The 22,573-nt window shown below is 50.5% G+C and overlaps 1 protein-coding gene across 1 annotated transcript in view; it reads left to right on the forward strand.

Annotated features, from left to right (window-relative positions):
- GABBR2 (gamma-aminobutyric acid type B receptor subunit 2) overlaps nucleotides 1-22,573 on the forward strand; it is a 342,515-nt gene that overhangs the window by 96,872 nt on the left and 223,070 nt on the right. The window contains exon 2 of the mRNA XM_025888598.2: nucleotides 10,712-10,849. Coding sequence (XP_025744383.1) covers nucleotides 10,712-10,849 — 138 coding nt within the window. The remainder of the gene's footprint in view (nucleotides 1-10,711; nucleotides 10,850-22,573) is intronic.

Raw genomic sequence — 22,573 nt, forward strand, 5'->3', positions numbered from 1 at the left:
ACGGGGGGTGCGGGGGGACTAAGACAGCCCAGTGCAACAAATCTGAGCTGTAGCTGCTTATGTCTCCTCAATTCTGGTTTGACATCAGTGTCCTGCACGATAGGGGACATATTTTAAATGCACAGCATGCTTTCTTTCTACTTTTTCCTGCCATCATCTTTTATTTTTTTATCTCTCTTTAAAGTTTCACCTTTCTCTAATAGTTTTCCAGGTGTTTTGATTTCTTACATTTCAAAATTTTTCCAGTGGTTAGTTGATGCTGTCTAATTGCAGTAATAGACACTCCTATATGAGAGTGGTTTCATGTATTAAGGTGGTTTCTTGCTTGTGTCATAGTCAAGTGCAGGTCAGAGGGGCATGTTGGTTGGGCCCTCTGGGGAGCAAGTGCACTGGGAAAGGTACAGATGGAGTCAGAGCTGCCCTGGGAAAGGTATGGGGCGGCGGGGAGGGAGCAGAGAAGGGCAGGACAGGTCTTCTGACGGGGGCAGATCTGGTCCCCCATGAAGAGCAGGGCAATGAGGAGGCAGGGTGGGGAGAAAGAGGCCCAAGGAGCATTGTGGCTCTGAGAAAGTCCCAGCCAGACCAGGGACTCCAAGCTTGCCTGCTGTCGAGACTTGTGCTGGCCAGAAACGGTGAGCCCCAGTTCCACCTCTAGGCTCAGCCAGGGGTTGGGTTGCGGGGCAGGAGTGGGGCGTATCCCAAGGGCATGGCTCCCAGAGGCTATCAGCTCTTGAGACTATCCTTCTGGCAGTTTCTCCTGAAGTGGCAGTGCCCTTCCACGATGACCACAGGGATTTGGGGGTGGGGGAGCTCCACCACTTCTAACTTGTCGGACCTTGGAGTCTTCCCTACTCGTACTGTGGATGGAACAGAGAGCTCAGGACACCTGTGGAGGGGCTTCATAGGCCAATCCCGGGCAGAGCGCACATCACCTCACTCACCTGCCATTGCGCAAAGCTCAGTGGTCACAGGTGATTGTGAGGAAGACTGCGGAATGTAGTGTCGCTTCGTGCCTAGGGAGAAAGCCAGAGCACAGACACCCTGGAGCGGGGATTCGGCGTCCCTATCCAGACTCTGCCTCTTCCTTGCTGTTGATACTTGGTGCAAATGACTCACCTCTCTGACCCTCAATTGCTTCATCTATTAAAATACGAATAAAAAAAGGACATAAGGGTTGTTGTGAGGATTAAGTGCATTAATATATATATAAAGACATGAGAATAGTACCCGGCACAAATAGATGCTGTCTTATTACTATTACTCCTAATGTTTCCAAACTTAGTATGTCAATAAATGTTTCTTATCTGCTTTGTTCGAAGAATTTTATGCGTCGCAGGGACCTACTTGTTTTCTCCTAGCACTTAATAGGGGCTGAGAAAATGTCTGAATGAATGAATTTCCATGGGAAAACAAGGTAGTGTTTAATTCAGTTGGCCATGGTGCTGGGCTAATTTTAAACATGATTTCGTGATAAGGAATGTGAAGTCCTGTTCTTCAGCTCAGAAAGTCAACCCCAGAAGAACAGAATGAGAAAGATTGAACATGGTTGCGAAAGCAGGCTGAGTGTGAGAAGCCTACTGGTTTAAAAATGACCTCCTGTCTTTATAAAAGTAATATGTGCATTTAAAAAATTTTTTGAGTAAAATAAATAGGTACAAAGAAGAGAGTAAGAAAAAAATCATTCAAAATCTCACCATTTTTAACATTAGATGAGTCTCATTCCAGACATGTTGCTATGCACATGTTATACGGAGAAAGAGGGACAGAAATCATTTTATAAAATGAGATCATTATTACATGCTCTTTAAAACTGATGTTAAATTTTATTTTTTTGAATGCCACAGGAGAAAATAAGGAAATATAATTACTGCACATTAAACGGTTTTGCCTTCACTACAGACAGTCCTGTTTTCTGAAATATCAAGGGTAATAAAAGACAATGAAAAGCAGTGAGGTTAGAGCCCTGGCTTTTAAACTCCAGTTGTCAATTTTAGATGGTATCCATCCACGTTTTCCTGTGGAAGAAGAGGAAATCTGCACTCCTACAACTTTTCCCCTCCTCCTCCTTCTGAGTTTTATGTTATGCTATTTTCTTCACTTTGCCGGTTGTTTCGTGTGAGATGGGTGCAGAACTCACAGTTGCTCCGTGTTAACCACAAGCCTCCGTTCCTGAGATCTGTGTTTTGAGTCATGTTATGGTTGGCTGCATTTCTCATCAAGTAGTCTTTTTCTCCACCCCACCCCCCGCCCCAAGAAAGTTTCATAGGTGTTTTGTTACCAAGAGATTATGTGTGATGCTTTAGTAGTTTTTTCTGATAGTAAGGTCTGTGTGAAGTAGGTGCCAAATTACAAGGACTGCATTCTAAGGTTGCATTAATAGAAGTCCGTGCTCAGAATGCGGGAGGTGATCATTTCGTTCAATTTAGCCTTGTGTCTAGGCATGCTCTGAACAAATGGATAAGGAAAATACAACCAACAGAAAAATGGGCAAAGTCACTGGTCCCAAAGAAGAAACAAAACACATATAAAGATATGAAGAGATAGGTTATCCTCTTTAATCATCAGGAACAAATTGAAATGACATCAATATGTTCAAGATTGGCAAAAATTAAGGTTGGTAGGGATGTGGAGTAGTGAGTCCTCTCAAACACTGAGAGTGGGAGAGTCAATGGATAAAACCACTTTGGAAAAATGTGGGAAATCCTGTGATTTAACGATTCCATTTCCAGGTTTAGATGCTAGGGGAGCTCTGCACGTTTGTGCCAGGGGACACATACAGAAATTTTCAACCGTCTTCTTTACAACAGCAACCAAACAAAATACTGGTAACAATCCAAGTGTCCACCAGCGGGGCAAGGAACAAATAAACCATGGCATATTCCTGCTCTGGAATACTACACAGCCCTGAAAATGAATGAACTGCCATGTTCAGCGACAAACATCTCACCAACAACACAAAGCCATAAAGAGGTTTTCAGTTCACGTTTCAGGCAAAATATACAGCATGATTCTACATGTATATACGTTCAAAAACAAGTAAAATTACATGATATAGTGTTTAGGAAACATAGACATGTAATAAAACAATAAAGAAAAGCAAGGAAGGGGCGCCTGGGTGGCTCAGTCGGTTGAGTGTCTGCCTTCGGCTCAGGTCATGATCCCAGGGTCCTGGGACTGATCCCCACATCGGGCTCCCTGCTCAGTGGGGAGCCTGCTTCTCCTTCTCCCTCTCCCCCTGCTTGTGCGTTCTCCCTCTCTCAAATAAATAAATAAAATCTTAAAAAAGAAAAGCAAGGAAGGATAAATTCAATCTAGGGGTGCCCCCTGGGTGAAGGAGGGGGGTCCTCAGGGTGGCCACACAGAGGCTTCCACACAAGCTGGGTGTTGGGTATACCATAGGTTCGTATTACTATTTTTCATATTTTATGTAAGTTGTATGTATATGGTATATTCTTTTCTACAAATATTTCATAGTAACGTTCTTATTTAAAATAAAACGGTGCTCTGAAGTGACATTGCCTGGGATGGACTCCTTACCCTTTATTGACCTTGGACAAATTATAACTTCTCTGGAGCTCAATTTCCTTCTTTGTAAGGGTGGAAATAATAATAGTATACCTGCCTTATAACAGTATTATAATGAATAGGGTAATTTACGTGACGTTCTTAGTACCGTGCCGAACACATAGTGGGTTCACAACGCGTGTTAGCTAGCATCCCTTTTCTATGCGGGGCAGATGGGGGTATTTGGGGGAGATGCATCCTAGAAACGTCTGTCTTCTGAAGCCTCTGGTGACCACAGATGGAAAGGGTGTGACACCATATCCTATGGGGATGATTAGAAGAGCGAAGGGTCGTTTGGCCTGAAAGCATCCTCTGCAGTCAAGTCAGGCTGCCTGAATTTAGGTGTCTGAAGGGCTCTCATGGGAACGGAAGACTATACGCATTCTGAAATGCTCCCGAGCAGGGGTGGGCAGCCACGTTCATTTATTTATGTATTGTCTGTGGCTGCTTCCGGGCTACAAGGGGTTGACGAGTTGCAACAGACACCATATGGTCCCCAAAACCTAAAACATTTACTGCCTGGCCCTTTACAGAAAAAGTTTGCTGACCTTTGCTCTAGGATGAGAACTTGAAAGAGAAATGCAAAAGGAGGGTGATATTTAAGACTTCATAAGAAGCCGAGCTGGCCAAGGACAACTTAGCTCCCCCGTGAAGGAGTGAGACTCCTGCCTCTGGGGAGATGTAAGCAGATGCCGGCTGCTCCTGGAGTGGGGGGCATGGAGGATGGCTTTGTATCTGGGGCAGGTTGGACACATCAGTGTTCAGATTCTTCTTGAAGTCTGAAATTCTGTACGGAGTAATTCTCAGTTTCAAATTGGTCGTTATTAAATCTGACATTTCCTTGGCATTTTTACATTTTAACTCTCAGCAACATTTGCTTTTGAAATTTCTAAGTCAAAAAAAGTAGTTTAATTCTTTAAAAATGAGATTTAAATGAAAAATGGAATGTATTCCAGAGTTCTACTTTTTCGTTTAAAAAAAAAATGGGTTTGCATGGCTTTTGGATCTATTCCCATTTATAGGTGCTGAATTTTAAGAGCCTATATGATTTCTCGGGGCAGGGAGTTTAGGGGCAGTGACCGTGAACTGCTGTAGGTGTGGAGTCGGTGGAAGGCAAAGAGGAAACATACTGGAGAGGAAAGGGGAGCGGGGGCGGGGGAAGCAACAGTTCCTGAGGGTCTACTGTGTGCCAGGGCCCATGTCCAGGTTGCAGAACTGCAGATCAGAGGCTGTGGCCCATCGATAAGCTGTGAACCACTGCATGAGAATGTGAGCGGGTGGGAGGGCTCCAGTCGGAGAGGTGGGGAAGTCGGAGAACATGATAAAGCCCATAGCTTTCTTCCAGGACACGAGAACCCCCTGATAGGGGCTCTGAGAGCAATTCATCAAAAGCCAAAGCGCTCAAAGACAACTTGCCATAAACACTTTCTCAGAATGATAGTTTTGCCCAGTGACTGGCTCACTAAAAGCTGTCTGACAGACACCTTAAATGGGGGGAGTAGAGAAGCTTTGGCATCTCCCTGGTTCCTGCAGGGGCGGGTCTGAAGTCTGCAAGAAGAGGACGGTAATAAACAGGCATTAGGGGAGCGGCTCTGAGTGCAGCCTTTAGGAAGGACTGAAGTGTGAAATACAGGTGAAATTGACTTTCACAGGAGCCGGAAGGACGAAGCCTCATGAAATGGCGGTGTGAAATGTCTGCGAGGAGTCCCTCAGGAAACTCAAACTTAGAGAAATTCCCCCAGTGATTTGGTGAATTGATTATCGGGCAAACTGACGTGCAGTGGATTAACTTTGAGGGAGTGTGCTCAAGTGACGGGCTCATCCAGACTCGCCAGCGGGCCACGCAGCTGCCCTTCCCTAGGCCAAAGACAAAGATCATACACGGGAAGGGACCTCTGGGGTCCTCCCCTTCCTGGTTTCCAGGCATTTTATGCTGCTAGCAATAGAATGCCCTTCTCAAATTAAGCATCACATGGAACCCTGATGCTGAAGACAGAATAGAAACAAGGAGAGCTACTGGTGGAAGCGAAGGCAAGGAGCCCAGAGGCCCCCTCGCTGGCTCTAGAACATCTCTGCCAGGTCCTAGGCCCCCGAGGGGCTGAGCTTGACAACCTCCAAGCTGGTCCAGCCACAAAGACTCAGCTTTGGTCAGCTGGAAAGTCCCTCTAATTAGGCCACTATTGGTACCAGGCAAGAAGATACAGTACCAGAAATGAGGATACGGGAGAATAGCAGCTAAAATGGGACAGATATGTCCATGTGATTTTTATTTGGTAGTCACTGTCAAAGTGTTCTCTGTAGGGGAGCCGAGGGAGTGTGCTTGGTGCCCAGAAGGTGGCTTATCCTGCCTCAGGTCCACAGTGCTGATCAGGAGGAGGCTTGGGCTTGAAGCATTATCCTGGGGGAAATGGTCCTTTCTAGAACACTGCTAGCTTTAACATTCCCTTTGCCTGATGAGCTGAGTTCTCCAGACTATTGAGAAAGCTCTGAACTGGGAGTCGTGAAATCCCTCCCCTAATCCTGACAGGACGGTGACAAACCCCCTCCCTCCTCTAGTCCTCAGTGTGCATCTGAAAATGAAGGTATGGGGCTGGCTAGACGAGCAATGCCCACGTGTTTGGATTTCACACATCAGTAGAAGCTAAAGGAGCGCTTCGGGGAGGGGGGCCTAGAAGAGAAACTTAGGTTTAAAAAAAAAAAACCACTTTATTTTGGGGACTCCTGGTGGCTCAGTCAGTTAAGCATCTGCCTTCAGCTCAGGTCGTGATCACGGGGTCCTGGGATGTATACCTGAATCGGGCTCCCTGCTCAGCCTGCTCCTCCCTCTGCCCCTCCCCCTCTGCTCATGCACTCTCTCTCTCTCTCTCTCTCTCTCTCTCTCTCTCTCAAATAAATAAATAAAATCTTTAAAAAAACTTTATTTGTCATATCAGGACATTAAAAACAAAACCCATCTATCATCTATAATTTTATAACAGAAAAACATTTTAACATCATACAAACCATCAAACAAAGATACAAAAAGTATCTTTATAAATTAAGGATAATTTTTAAAAGGGAATACACTTAACTTTAAGGAAAACCTCATTATATTATTCTTACTTTTCTCATTTTACTTCACCGTGTGAGTTTTCTGTTGCTGCCGTAACAGATGACCACAGATTTTGTGGTTTACGCCGCAACCACGCATCGATCGGCTCACAGCCCAGGGACCAGAAGTCTGGGCCTTGTGTGATTCTTTTGGGTCCTCTGCTAGGGACTTCACAAGGTGTCAGCTGGGCAGGGTTCTTAACTGGAGGCTCACCTGGGGAAGAGCCAGGTCTTTTTGATTGTAGGACTGAGGCCCCCATTTCCTTGACCTGTGGCGCCCTTCATCTTCAAGCTAACAGGCACACTGAATGTATCTTATGCTTGGAATCTCTGATTTCACTCCCGCTACCAGCAGGAAAGATCTCTGCTTTTCCGGGCTTGTGTGATTACATGGATCACCTGGATAATTCTTTAAGGTCAGCTGATAAGAAACCTTAATGATATCTGCAAAGGTTTTGCCTATAACATATTCATGAGAGATCAAGGGGCACAGGTCATGGGGGCCAAAATTCTGCCTTCCACACCCAGCCTGGTGAAAATGGAGTCAGAATAACATTTTGCAGATATTAGAAGTTTCTTCCAGCTCAAATACTGGTTGTCAGATGGTCTCCTGTTCTTGAATTGACATTCAGAAGTTGTGTATTTGGGAGAAGGCAGGACATCATCATCATTACAGAATCTTGCCCAGACTAGGTGCCTGGGAAATGTTTGCAAAGCAAGCAAGTATTCCTAAGTTCATTGTTGCTAATATTATTTTAATGCAACTTTGATTATAAATCTCGTGGTGCTTTATTATCATTGTCATTAGTAACAGATTAGAAAACAAGCTAAAATCATTACAGGAATGTATTAAAATGGGAAATGATTCAGTAAATCATGGTAGAAACAATTAAAACATGACCTGCTCTGTTCTATCTGCTGTGTTCTGTGGAGGGTGGAGAGTGTTGCTTTCAATCAAGGACAGGGACAATTAATAGAGGGCCCCAGGAAGCAATAAGAACTTAATCTTTCTTCTTTCTCTCCCCGCTTCCTTCCCACCTTTTGTTTTCTCGCTCTCTCTTGGCAAAAAATTAGTATGGTCATTTTTTAAATTAAATTTAAATTTAAAAGTGGCATTATTTCCCAAATCTCGGCAGGCTGCAATCCAACACCCTCACTTGGCTCCTTAGCCTTCGCCCAGGGCCCTTTCCCACCATCCGGGGGTGTCCACAGCCTGGCCCCACCCCTCTCCCCGCTCGACCACCGTGCCCCCTGTGACGTGGCCACCTCTGCGCTGTCTCACCACTGGACAGTGGGCTCTCTGAGGCCAGCCGCCACTCACACTCGTGTTTCCAGCTCTGTTGGCACCCACTGTGGGTTAGTCTCTCCAATGAGGATGGAGCAGCAAGTACTAACCCACTCTGGTCCCACATTATGGTCCCTTAAGGGGAAGGGAGAGAGAGCAGAAAGGAAGAGGAAGACACAGAGTGGAGAGGAAGACAAAAATAAGGAGAGAGATGTGGACATAGAAGGAGAGGAGAGAGGGCAGATACAGGAAGACTGTCAGAGGGCTCCCTCACGCATGCGACAGATTCTTGCTGAGGCCCCTGGGTGAGCTCTGGGGGAGACGGCTGTGAAAACAGTGACAAACATCTTTGCCTTCGGGGGCTTACGTTCTAGTTGGGAGGTCAGTCTACAGGCAACAAGAAATAGACAAGATGATTTCAGATAATTTTAAGAACTGCCTTAGGACGATAAATAAGGTGGCATGTTAGGGCGTGACTGGGGGGTGGGGGACATTTTGTACAGGGGGACAGTGATGACTTCTCTGAGGAGGTAACAGCTATGCGGAGACCTGGATGATGAGAAGGAGTGAACCATGTCAAGAACCAAGTGAATATTGTTCCTGGCAAAGAAAACAGCAAGTGCAAAGGCCCAGAGGCAGGAAGGAAATTGCTTTCCATTTCAAGGAGCAGAAAGGAGGCTGGTGAGCTGTGCTTGGTGAGCAAGGGAGAGAGTGGAGGGAACTCAGGTCAGAGTGGGAGGCAGGTTGCACCTTGTGTCTTCTTGTATCCATTATGACAGTGAAGGTTCAGACCCTGGTACCAAACCTGTAAATAATACAAAATAGTTATTATATAACTAGTTAGCCTACCACTTAGAGCCTTTTCTAGCTGCCCTGCCTGAGAGTCATCTGATTGGGGGAATTTAAGCCCCAGGCACCTTACAGTTCTCTACAACTTGACAAGATGTGCCAGTCTGTAGTGATTTTCTTTTCTGTTCCCAAAGGTTATTTTTATTGCCTTATAGAACATTAACCAGTTTTGTATCTAATTTGGCAATCTTACCTTATTTCTTATTTTTCCATTCACTATAAAAATCCCGGTCTCTCAAGTTTCCTTTTGAATCCACTTTGTCATCCTGCAGATCCCCCTATTAATGAGTAAATAAAAGGTTGACACGTACCCAATATCGATTTTCATGAGAAGTATGTTTTTAACCTTTTGAGAATTACATTCTGCTAGGAGTTGGACTTTAAGCGCAGGGAAAGCAGGACAGTCAGAAGGACCGGTTTATGTTTTACAAAGCACCCTCCGATGGCGGCTGGGTGGTGAGCAGGCTCACCTGGGCCCCTGGGGAAGGAGAAGCCCGGCTAGGCGCCAGTACTTCTGTACAGGGAAGAGATGACCACACGGCTTGAATGATGGGGGTGCAGGTGGAAGTGAGTCCTAACTGACTCCCGATATTTGAGGACAGTATGTCCTTGTTCATTTCCATACCCATTCCCATCGCCGGGATCTGTTTTAGGGCTCAGTTCTCCGCTCCAGGATGTGAGCGCCTGGGCAGGGGGCCCGGTCCAACTTGTATGTTACTAAGTACCCAGCCCCGCACCGAACACAGCAGTGCCTGGCAGGTGTTTGCTGAGCGAATTCGTCCCCCTAGAGTCTCCTCCTCCCCCTCTTCCTTTTCTTCCTCCCCTTCTTCCTCCTCCTCTTCTTCTTTTTTTATTGTGATAAAATATGCAAAACATAAAATTTACCATTTTAACCATTTGTTAAGTGCACAAACGAGTGGCATATAGGTACATTCACACGGCTGTGCGGCCGTCATCACCATCGGTCTCCGGAATGATTCCATCCTCCCAGACTGACACTTTGTACCCATTAAACACTGACTCCCCATTCCTCTCGCCCCCAGCCCCCCCAGCAGCCACCATTCTGCTTTCTGTCTCCATGAATCTGACTCCTCTAGAGGCCTCATCTAAATGGAATCCTACAATAACTGTCCTTTTGCATCTGGCTTGTTTCACTTAGCATAATGTCATCAGGGTTCATCTGTGTTGTAGAACGTGTCAGAATTTCCTTCCTTTTTAAGGCTGAAAAATACTCCGTTGGGTGCATATGCCGCATTTTGTTTATCCCTTCATCTCTTGATGCATATTTGGGTTGTTTTCCCCTTTGGGCTATCGTGGATAGTGCTGCGGTGAACATGGGTGTGCAGATACCTCTTGGAGTCCCTGCTCCTGGTCCTTTGGACTGTCCACTCGGCAGTGGAATGCCGGGTCGCGCAGCGATCCCGGTGAACTTCCTGAGGCTCTTATAGTACTGTTTCTTCCGGCAGCTGCACGTCGTACGTTCCCGCCAGCAACGCGCCAGCATCCCAGTTTCTCCACATCCTCGCCAACACTTACCATTTTGTGCTTTTTTGATAATCGCCATTCTAATGGGTGTGGATTTGTCCCCTTTTGACATGTAAATGACTCCAGGAAGGGGGGAGACCTCAGAGTGGGGCATGGGGGGGCCCTTTCCTCTGTGTGCTCTGCTGGAAAGCCAGCGGTCCTGGATTGGGAGGGTGCTCAGCAGGAGGAGAGCCAGGGGGGGGGGGGGGGTTCCAACATCACACTTGCTGAGCTTGTAGCCTGGGCTGCTGGCTGGCTTAGAGGCCTCCCAAGTTGGGGAGCTGAAACCCAGCAGGTTTCCCATGAGGAAATTTGTTTGTGTGAATCCACCGTTGGGCCCCTGTCCCTGGGGAAAGCTGTTTCTAATTCGGGCTTCTCTTTCTGTCTCTTGCTCTCCAGTGTGATAATGCAAAAGGGTTGAAAGCCTTCTACGATGCAATAAAATACGGGCCAAACCACTTGATGGTGTTTGGAGGAGTCTGTCCGTCCGTTACGTCCATCATTGCAGAGTCCCTCCAAGGCTGGAATCTGGTGCAGGTAAGGTCCGGGTCTCACCTTTGGTTGGGGGACTGTCTTTGGCCACCAGTCTTTTGCAGGAATGGTTGCTTGTGCAACGTGGCTCCTAAGTTGCCCAGTTCAGGCCTCCCTGACTCTTCCCTGGATGATTGGTTGCCCAGCCCCCCGCCACCCCACCTCCTGGCCTGACCCCCGGGCCTGTGCTGGCACGGCCTGCATGGTGGGTGTCTGTGAGGTAGCCTCAACATCTGCGCTGCATGTTTGGAGTCCTTCAGTGACGTCCTAGCCTGACTCTGTCACCAGCGTCCAGCCAGTCTGCCTGCCCAGTGTCCTCTGCTGTCCCTGCCACTCCCTCTGTGCCTCAGCCCCTCCCAACCACCCACCCTTCCCCAAAGGCATCTTGCACCTTCGGGCCTCTGAGCCCTGCTCTCACTGTTCCCTAATCAGATGGGCCTTTACCTACTCGCTGCCAAGCCCTCCTCCCCCACTGACGTGGTCTTGTCCACCAAGATTGCTTCCCCCCCGCCACACACAAGCCTTTGCTGGGGCTTCTGGCCAGGATTCACTCTTTAAACTGGCTAACGTCATACACCAGCCAGCCAGGGAGTGCATGGTCTGAGGTAGGCGACACTCACCAGTGTCAACCGTTGTTTGGAACGGGAGAAGAAGAGCGTGGAGAGATGAGGGGTGGCCCACGCAGTTTGATCATGTCTTTGCTTCAGCCATCCAGCCATCCAGCCATCATCCAGCCATCCAACAGATAGAATTCTGCGCCTGGGATTTCGGTGGACTCTGGGGAGACAGTGCTGACAGGACAGATAGGCGCCTACCCTTCCGTGCTAGGAGGGAGGTAGGCAGTGAGCAAGTAGGCAAGTCATCATACTAAGAGCTAACACATGTGTCATACGTATGCCAGACTTAGAACATACCAGACACCGTTCTGAGCACTTATTTGCACTGATGCAATCCTTATACCTGCTCTGTGCCGTAAGCACTGTTATCATTCTCATTTTATAAATCAGAAGACCTGGGCACGCAGAGGCCTGGTGACTTGCTCAAGGACCCTCAGCACTTAGGTAACCGAGCAGGGATTTAAACTCAGGGAGTCTTGAGCTGAGACTGTGGTAGGAAACAGCCAGGATGGAAATAAGCAGGGTGATGGGACTAGTGGTGACCGCCCCAAGGCAGTCAGGAAGGGCCTCTTGGTGGAGGTGACATTTGAGCTGAGACCCAAAGCATGAGAAGGAGCTGGCTGGGTCGATGGAATAGTAGATGCAGATGGCCTGTGCTGGGGAAGAACTTGGCTCATTCAGGGAGCAGAGAATGGGGCAGTGGGGTGGGAGCGTGGTCAGTGGGGAGCCGGGGTAAGAATGAGGAGGCCACCGGAGCCTGACCACAGCAGGATCTGGTTTCCCTGCACTCCTGTTGACTGAGGAGCTCGCATGAGGTGCTGGGGGTAGAGCCCCGACCTCACAGCTCAGAGGGAGGCCAGAGCTACCCGTGACTGAGGTATGAGGAGGAAGGGTGTGAGGTCCCGGGGGGGGCCATGCACTCAGCCCAGGGGCAAGGAAGGCTTCCCAGAGGAGCAACGTGGGGCTGGCTGGGAAGGAGGAGAGGATGTTGGACAGCTGGAGCTGTGCAGGAGAGCATTGCTGGCAGAGGAAACGGGGTGCTTAGGAGCGGGAGGTGGGGGAGTGCGTGGGCCTGGGGAGCAGTGAGTCGTTCACTGTGGCCTGAGCAGGCCACGCTGAATGTGGGCGGATAGAGCAGGAGATGAGGCCCGAAGAGCAGCTTGGCATGCTATGGTGCAAACCTAACCACGTGCCTGCAACCCAGCGCCGCTCACCTGGCTTCGAGCCCTGTGGCGCCTGCAAATAGCCGTGAGACCTTGGTCGGGTCACTCTCTCTGTGTTTGAGCTTCCTTTCCTGAATACTGAAGAGCTTGCTCCACTCCCTAGGCAGCAGGGCCAGGCATTTCCCTGTACATTGATTCCCCTGTAGAATCAGGGGCAGGAGAGGACTGATCTCATAGGACGGCTGCATGGATTCAGGGATGAAATTGTGATGAGAGCCGGGCCGGGCCCATCCTAAGCACTAAGTGTTCCTCCTTGTATTGTCACCCCTGCCCTGCCTCCTACTGCTTCCTGAGTTGAATGCCTCGACTCCTCAGCATTCTGGGTCTTTCTTGTCACATTGTCCCTCCCCACCCCCGAAATGCCCCCTTCTCCCCATGTCTAGTGTGTCACCCCATCTTTGGAGACCCAGCTTAAATGCTACCTCTTCCAAGAAGACTTTCTTTACTCTACTCTCTAAGGTAGCCCCTCTAGAAATTCTTTTTCTCACTTCCCTGCATTTACTTCTAGCAGAACACGTACATAGCCCACCCGTCGTGCCCTCTGCCTGTGCCTCTCTTAGGGCTTTGCCCCTGTGGGGGCATGTTTAGCTGGGTTGTATGCTCCGTAAGGACAGAACCTGGCCCTGAGTTCCTCTTGTTTTTCCTGGTGCCTAACGCTCCACAGACATTACTATACGTCTGTTGAATGATCAGAGGGGTGGAGGGAGGAAGGAAGGGATGGAGGGTAGAAAGACCCGCATGCAGACGGACATTTTGCTCAGACGTGGCGGGCCAAGTTCCCTGAAGAGTCCCCACACAGAGAGGAATCCAGGGCGCTTCCGGACCTTTTCATAGCCTCACTTGGAATGGTTTGCCCCTCAGAATTCTCTGAGGAGCTCCAGGAGCGAGCACAACACTGGGGACTTCTGGCTTGCTGGCCAGAGTGACCTGGCCTCAGCATGAGCAAGGAAGGCCTACAGCTTTGAGAAGTTGACAAGACAGGAGCCTGGGTTATGAAGTCGGGACCGTGTTAGTTATCACTGCATAACGAATCATGCCCAAATTTAGTGGCTTAAAACAACAATAATCATTATTGCATTATTTCCTTGGGTCAGAAATTCAGACCCAGAGAATGGCTTATGTCTGCACCATAATGTTTGGGGTCTAGCTGGAAGATTTGGAGACTGGCCTCTAGCATCATCTGAGGGCTTGACTGGGGCTAGAGGATCAGCCCCCCAAGCGGCTTCCTCACATGGGGGGACACATCGGTGTCTCTCCTGTAGGTCTCTCCATAAGGCTGCTAGAGTGTCCTCATAGCACGATAGCTGGCTTCCCCCGAAGCGACTCATCTAGAGACCAAGGCAGAGGTGGAAAAGTCTTTCAGGACCTTGCTTCAGAAGTTGCACACTGTCATTTATGCCTTATTCTCTTGGTCATACAAATTAGCTCTTATTTAGTGTGGAAGAGGACTATACAAGCTGTAGTGGGAGGTGAACATCACTGGGGCCCATCGTGAAGGCTGACTACCACAAGAAGGAGGGATTTTGGGAAGGAGGCAGGATCGCAGGCTGCCCAGCAAAGAAAGCTTCATGCTGAGTCCCTTCTCTGTTTTGAAGGAGAAGGGACTGCTCCTCCTGCTCATCCTTCAAAACCCTGGATAAGTACCTCTTCCTCTGTGATGCCTTCCCTGATCCCTTCCCTTCTGTGCCTCCCATAGCTCCGGAGTAAATTAATTGCTCCTTCCTCAATAGAGCCTGCTCTGTGAGGGCCATCTCCCACAAGCCAGTGTAAATTGGTTCTTGTGGGGAGGGGGCAAAACATCCTACTCTTTTTATGTACAAAGCACAGAGATACATACGGTACATAAGTAGATGTATAGTATCTGTGGCATTAAAATTTCATGAGCGGTGCAGGGTTGGGAAAACGTGTCTATAAGGGCTTCTCAAGAGAGTAATGGCGAAAAGAAGATTGGGCAGCGTGGTTCTACGTCATGTCTGTTGCGTATGATATTTTGTTATTAAAGGAATTACATTTTGTGGGAGATGGTTTATTTTATTTCCACGTGTTCCCTGCTAGAATATAAGCTTCTTGGAGGGCAAGGAGCCCCCATTTTCTTTGTCCCCCAGTTCCCAGGGCCTGGCACCCAGCAGGTCCTCACTGAGCGCTGAACTGAGCTAAGTGCAGGGCGCAGGCTGTGGAGCCTGAAAACCCTCCGTGGCAACAATTTCCTCCCAGCGTGGACGTGACCGTGGGGAGGTGGAGGGCGCGGGAGGGAATGCAGATTCTCGGTCCCCACTGCAACAGGATCACCCTGCATTGCTGCAGACAAGCATGGCCCACCACTGCCCTAGACATCTGCTGTCGGACTGCATAAGGTCAAGGGCTCCAACTGCACGCTGATGGGGGCGCCAAGGGGCAGGGAACTGGGTGGTGCCTGTCAGTTTGGAGAGCTCTGGGGACCTTGGAGGCAGGATCGCAGGACCAGCCCGGGAGAGCAGACTTCTCCCAGCTTGTGGAGCCAGCTGAGGAAAGTGGAGCAACAAAGACCAGGATCTTGATAGGAAGCAGCCTTGGAGCTTCTGCCTCCCTCCACGTTCTGGGAAGGCAGACTCTGGGGACCTCCCGGCCCCCTCCCCACCTCCGAGAGGCTGAGCTGGCTTTAGAGATGGTGCAGGGGCTGGAGGAGTGGGCCTACATTCACTCAAGGGATTCAGTAATCCCTTAACTTATTCAAAACTGGGCTCCCAAACAGAGTTTCGCAAATGGGAAAATGCATGTAATTTGTGTAATTGAAAAGGAGCTCTGACTGCCCTTTGGGGGAACAATGCTTGCTGGACAGCCTGGAATGTGTAATCAGTTGTTTCTGTTTCCTGGTGCTACAAAAATAGGGATTCGCACGACGGAGGGGTGAAAATTTAGCCTGGTGCCAAAATCGGTTAAATTTAACTTTTGCCTTTTGCCGGGCTTCTTGATTCCTGGTCGCTGCGTCGAGAGACTAATATTGTTTAAGTCATGATGTGAGTCACTTGGCCACTGGGGAGCATCAGCTCCGCCAGCTAGATGCGAGGACCTTCTTAGAGTCCAGGCTCTGTCCCTCCCTGACCTGGTCAGACGCCGCCCTGGGGGGAGCTCAGAGCTGGGCCTCCCTGGCAGGGACCTGTCAGGACACAGGCTGGGAGGCATCTGGGAAGGGGCAGGGTCTGGCCGTGGGAGACAGCATGTTCAGACTGGAGGACATGCAGGAGTCTCTGCCTCCAGAGCTGCATGGCTCTGTGAGAGATGTTGCTGGTTCTCAGTGGTGTAGGTAGGGAGATGGGGGAGCAATGGCTGAAGTTAGTGGGGAGCAGAGCTTCTACTCCCTGCAAGCAAGCCCTCATCACTGAAGGCATCCAGAATGGGGCAGGCTGCCTGGCTTGTGAACGAGGGGGTTCCCTGTTGCCTGAAGTTGCCCGAACATTCCAATCTCATCCAGGCCTGCTGCTGGGGAGATCTAATATAGAAAGTGAACATAGACCAGGTTCCAGGCTCTCAAACTATATTGTAAGGGTCACTTATGGGGGTTGGGGATGGGCTTGTGTTAATGCAAATTCCCAGGCTCCACTCAGCGGGTCCAGGCTAAGGGATTCAGCAAATGCCTCAAGGGCTGTAGACCCACTTGTCACCCCAGCTGCCATTGCAGTGCCTACAGCTCAGGCGACTTAGATGCACTTAATTCTTGGAGCCTTGCAAGGCTGGGCACGTTCACCTCCCAGACCCTGGGTCTCTACGGCCTGGGACACCGGGGACTCCTGGTCTCCAGAACTTCGGTGTATGCTGCCCCTGTTGGGAGGAAGCAGGGCAAATATCCCAGGGCCGCCAGGACGAAGCCCACAGTCCCAAGTGTGGTCAGAGGGTGCGCTGTCACCCCGCACTGCTTCCTCATGTCCCTGGCCCCAGACAGGGTTCTCTCCAGCCAGCAGGACTGTGCTCGTTCCTTCTGGTGCAGTTTGCTGCCCCTTTTCCTGTGAAGTCCCCCATTCCTTGCACTGTGCCATCCCTACCTCCTCCACCCTCCCCCCGCCACGGCCTGTGCCACCCTGTGCCTGGGTCCGCCTTGGCCTGGAGCTGCCTGAGGCCGGGGTCTGCTCTCATTCAGCCTCGCGCCCCCCGCTTGGCGCCGGCCCGGCTCCCGTGCTGAGTGGTACCGGGGCCATACCATCAGAGCCTGCCAGACCCGAAGGGCCCCAGGGCGGTTCTCCGCCTGCAGCCCCTTGCTAAATGAAGGCGGAGGGAGACCCTAAACAGCCTCCAGCCCGGCCCCAGCCCACATCTCCTGTCTCTGGACCCCATGTGGTCCTTCGACTTCTATGAAGACCCCCTCAGAATCCTGTCCTCAGCTTCTGAAGCGGGTTTGCTTTTGACCCCACCTTGCGCTTTTCTCGAGCAGTTCTGCCGACCTGCCCCCAACCTAGGCTGTCCTTCTGCCTAGGGAAAAGGCAGGAGAATTTGGAGCCTGGGCGGGGGGCGGGGGGGCGGGAATGAAGGCAGGGCAGCTAAAGCCAGAGACGCCGGCAGAGCCCAGGAGAGGCACAAGAGATGCAGCGAGAGAGGGTTGACCTCCTCAGAGACCAGGACAAAACTCCTCCCTTCTTGGGAGCTAGGTGATAGCTGCCCCAGCTGGCAGACAGAAATAGTCTCGCTGATGAAAATAAAGTCAGATTCCTGAAGGGATAAAGGGCTGCTCACAGGAAAACGCAAACACTATTTCGTCAAGAACCGTATCCCGCAGAGCCTGTCCTTTAAAAGGCAGCGCCGCAGATATTAAATTGTAGATGCGTTTCTGCTGGCACCTTCCCAGCCTCCCCTCGGCAGCCCATCCCGCGCCGCGGTGCTCCCTCCAGGACCAGGGGGAGGAACGGTTCAGCTTGTGTGATGGGGCTGAATCCGTGGGGACACTCCTGCCAGGGAGTGGAGGGAAGCAGGTCATGCAGACAGGGGAATGTTGACTCTCTGTTGGTTGAAGTGTTGGCAACTACGGCCCAGAACATTTAGGACTTGATTTCTGCAAAATCTAAGTCATGCTTGGTTTTGACATTTAAAAAAACCAAATCAGTGAAACCCCCCCCAATCAAGCCCTTTGCTATTTACTGAATTCTGGCGTAGTTCTAAACTGTGGGTCGATGCCATTTGCATCATAGGAATAGGAATTTTGTCATCTGACTTGATTGTCACAAGGGATTATCGTATTAAAGCTGTAGGTTGCCCGAGAAATCAAAGGGTTGTTTTTGTTTGTTGTTGTTTTGTTGTTGTTGTTGTTGTTGTTTTTTACTTAGCTGTGGGTTGTGGAATTTGAGATAGAGTCATAGAAGGCCAGAGCTGGTAGGGTCTTGGCAAGCATCAGATCCAGTGTCCCCATTACACAGACTGGGAAACAAAGGCCCAACATGGAGAGGACCTTGCTCTACAGTTCTCACAGTAACGGCAAAACTGGGTCCCATAGCTCACCCTCCCGCGCTCTGCAATCTCCACCAAAATATGGTTTGATTTTCTCTCTCTCAACCTTGCTTTTCTCTTATGTAAAATGGGACCGGCCTCTCGTGTTTCATGCCTTGTGAGAATCACTGAAGGCTTTCCCTTTTAAGTGAAAGCACTTCTATAGACTACAGGACAGTAGTGACCGTTGCAGTGGCAGGGACTTCACCAGAAGCAGATCTCCAATTACAGCTCAGAGTTTTAAATCACCCCATTTTGCATCAACAACCAAGGTGGTTTACTCTGGCACCAGAGACCCTGAAACCAAGGCATCCTGGGCAGGATGGGGGCTCTTTAGCAAGACACTCAGCCTGTACACGGCCCCCACTTCTCAGCCCCCGGGAGTCAAAACCCACCCAGCCGGAATCCTGCCCCCGCCCAGCCCACGCACGGGGTGGCCACACCCAGGGGTGGCTGGGTGGCCAGGCCGTGGACCTGATGGAGACCATTCAGGAGGTGCGGTGTGACTGAGCACAGCGGGAAACTCCTCCTGTGGCTGCTCTCTAAGAAAGACAGCAGAGGCCAAGAATCCAGGCCCAGCTGGAGCCATTTCTTGGCGCTGGTCTCCAGAGGGGCCATTTAGTGTATTAATAATCTATGAGATGCTTCCACCTTCTGGATTCATAAGAAAGAAAAGAAGGTGGTGCAAGAGAGGGAGAAGGGGTATTAAGCGCATGCACCGTGGGCCAAGCAGAGACTGTAGGTGGGCCTCCCTGATGGTGTCACTGGGTGCCTGGTGCGGGAAAGTCCAGTCCTGAGAGCGGGCTGAATGTCATGCATGTGGTCAGGAAAGGTTGGTAGCCTTTGATATGGATACAAATGGATCGGAGGAAATACAAACCCTCTCCAGGGATCCAGGTAGGACCCACTGATCCTCTGCAGGGAACGCGAGGGTCTGTTCTCATTCATGTATTCCCTCACTGACTCATGCTCACAGGTATTTATTCATTCCCTCACTCAAGCGGCAAGATGTCTGCTGTGTACTCTCCCAGGCTCTTGCAGACTGGTGTTCCTCCCACTGCCCCACACTGCCATCCCAGGGCAGGCGGACACGGTGGAGAGGCAGTTTGGTGGAGCAGCTGGAACAGAGGTCTCGAACCCAGATGCTCTGGGTGGTCGTCCCTCCTGTGTCTCTCCTTTGCCAGAACTGGCTTGGGCAAATCAGCAGCCTCCTGGAGCATCACTGAGCATCACCTGCGGAATGGGCGAAGTCTGCCCTTCTCCAGGGACTGTTGAGAGCATCCCACAGGACAGGGTCATGGAGCAGGGTAGAAGCACTCTGCAGACTATAAAACCCTCGACAGACTAAGGTTAATATTACCGTTACTGGTGCTTTTGCCATCTGAGGCACCGCCAGGCCCCAGCCAGGGAATTCCTTGAAGATTTATGTCTCCATTTGCCTCCAGATTCAGAGTCATGTGGATGAAATGAACTATCACAGACCATGAAGGCGATTCAGAAGAGTGAAATTAAAACAGAGAACCTGCAGGAGAGGCAAAACAAGCCCAGGGCAGCTTGAAGAGGCACAAGCCACTCTTTTGGGTTGAGTTTTCACAGAAGCAGAGGCAAAGAAGGGCATGGTGCTATCGAGCGAGCACATGGCCGTTCCCAATCTATTCCTGCCAGTGAGCCAACCCATATCCTTCCTGTCCGGCTGGCAAAAGATTCGATTCAAGGTTCTGACCCCCATTTTTAATTCAAGACCATGGTATCTAAAGTAATATCGGTTCCCGGCGTGTAAGCCCAATGGCCGCATTGCTGATGCGTCTTTCTCTGCCTCGACCCCTTTCTGGAAATATGCGGGGTGTAAATAATTCATTCTAAATAAATAAATCACTCACACTACTTACGGGACAGCTGATGCTGCTAGTAAGCAGCGCAACCGCAGATTACATGGGGTTGAGTCGGGAATTACAAGCTGAGACTGGGAAGACCCAGAGAGGGAACCAGGCAAGTAACTCCCTCCAGGAGGACAGACATGTCAGACGGTGTGACAGCAACCTCAGAAGGTGAGAGGGTGGAGATAATGTGGAAAGAATCGCGGAGCAGGAGGGTCTCAGGCCCACGGGGCCAAGTTGGTCGGCCTGGCCAGGCTCTGTCGTACTTCTGGGAGCCTGGGCCTCGGGCACGTCAGCTTCCGGTGGCTCTGAGGCACAGCGGGCGGGAGGCCCTGCCGGAGGGGGGCGAGCCACCCTCGGGTGGACACTGGGCCATGCCTGGTGGGCATGCTGAGAGGGGATCAGGGCACCAGATGAGGGGGTTGGACTCCGCACTGTTGCCCACGTGTACCTGGCTGAAGGACTCCTGGGGGAAGGGGGAGGAGTGGGGACAGAGCAACGGGCCTGCTAATTAAGAATCAGATTCCCAGGTCCACTGATCACATCCTAGGGGCGACGCCTGAGAAGCTGATTTTCAGCACGCGCCTTGGATAGTTCTGATCATCAGGGGACTTGGGGAAATACTGGCCTAGAGATGCTCTAAAGCCGTTACGGCCCAAGGACCAGCAGCGGCACCTGGGAGCGTGTCAGAAGGGCAGACTCCTAGGTCCCACCCCAGACCTACTGACCTTGAATCTGAATTTTGACAAGATCCTAGATGATTCTTGCTGATGTAAGGTGCCTGGGGTCTCTGAAGGCAGGCGTGTCAGCTGAGGCAGAAGGGTTTGAAGGGTAGGTATTGAGACCCTGGAGGGGACATAAGGGAAATACCTACAACTGAGCCCCCGAATCTACTTGCGGAATGTCAGGGGCAAAAGCAGGTGCAATCAGTATTTCGCCACCTTTGGACGTGCCTGCAGTCAGCATCGTGGACCTCAAGAACTCTTGTTAAACTGCGGTGTGGACAGAGCGTGTCCTGCTTGAGCCTCGGTCTGACACACCAACCTGAGAGTCCTTTCAGCCAGCAAGGCCCTTGACCCCATGGTGGCCAGGAGCACACAGAGGGGACCTGAGGCTCCCAGTAAGGAGCGGTGGAAAGGGCACGGGGTCAGGGTGAGGGGACCTGGCTTCCCATCCTGGCACTGCCACCTCCCAGCTGAGTGGCCTTGCACAAACCATTTCCTCAGCACCCTCATCCGTAATAGTTCTGCTTTCCTCCTAGGACTGTGCTGATGCTTGCGTGAGGTGGGCCCTGGGGGGCTTGGTGGCTGCTGGGCAGGTGCTCTGGGACAAAAGCACAGGGTTTGTGTCATGGCATGGCACCGACTGCCCTTTGTTCATCCCATTCCATAAGATTGTAGCCCAGAGGCCCAGAGGGGCTAATGTGCTTGGTCAGCTTGTAATAAGGACCATCTCTTGGGCTTGGAGTCACATGGGCTGGGGCTCACATCCAGGCTCTGGCACTTACTAGTTGGTGACCCAGGGCAGGTCACTTAGCCTATACCAGTCTTGGTTCCTCATCTGTGACATGGCAATGGAATGGCAAACCCTGGGCTGGTTATGGGATGAGATGAGACACTCAGGGTTCCTGGTACCATGCCGTGCACTCCACCTCCCTCCTCTTCAAGGACCAAGGTGGCCTTCTGGTCTACCTTCCAGGAAGAGGTGGGGTCCTGGGATCTGGGATCAGCTCTCTGGGACTAGCTGTGTGGCTTCTGTGCATCCCTTGCCCTCTCTGGGCCTCCTACTATAAAGGAAAAGAGTTGGGCCAGCTGATGATGTCATGTCATTATTCCCGAAACCTTGTAGCTCAAAGTCACCAGTACCAGCCTTAAACCTCTTGTCTTCCCTCTTGTGCCTTGCATGTAATTCCCTCCTCTAGGGGCTCCTGGGTTGGGCCTGGAGTCCCGGGGTTCTGGAATTGAGCCCCGTCTTGGGCTCCATGCTCAGCAGAGAGTCTGCTTTTCCCTCTCCCTCTGCCCCTACCCCTGTTTGTGTTTTCTCTCTCTCTCTCTCTCTCTCTCTCTCTCTCAAGTAAATAAATAAAATCTTTAAAAAAAAATAGAATGAGGAAAATAAGATGCAAAGATCAGAGACTTGCCCTGCTTCCTGCTGTGACTAGACCTGAGGCTGTGGGAGTGGGATCTCTGGAGGCCACATAGGCTCCCTCTGTGTTCCCTGGGATCCGCCCCGCCCCCCCAGCCTACCTGGGTGAGAAGGCTCCTGCCTGGCAGCAAATGACCACCCAGGCTGGCTGGAACTCAGTGCAGACCTGTGTTCTCCCTGTAAATCCTTCAGCTTTCTCTCTCTCTCTCTCTCTCTCTCTCTCTCACACCACTTTTAAACCTATTCCTTGTCCAGTAACTTGTGTATAAAAAATAAATGGTTCCTTTGAACTCAAAAACTAGATGACTGGTTGTTGGTGAAGATCAGTAACTATGCTAAGTATTTCAAGCATATAGTACTTAGAGTTCTACTCTGGTTGGTTTTATAATGAATGGGTTGCTTTTTTTTTTTTTTTTT

Source organism: Callorhinus ursinus, unplaced genomic scaffold (genome assembly GCF_003265705.2).
Source record: "Callorhinus ursinus isolate GAN/ISIS: 27379988/994484 unplaced genomic scaffold, GSC_fseal_2.0 scaffold24, whole genome shotgun sequence".
Classification (NCBI taxonomy): Eukaryota; Metazoa; Chordata; class Mammalia; order Carnivora; family Otariidae; genus Callorhinus; species Callorhinus ursinus.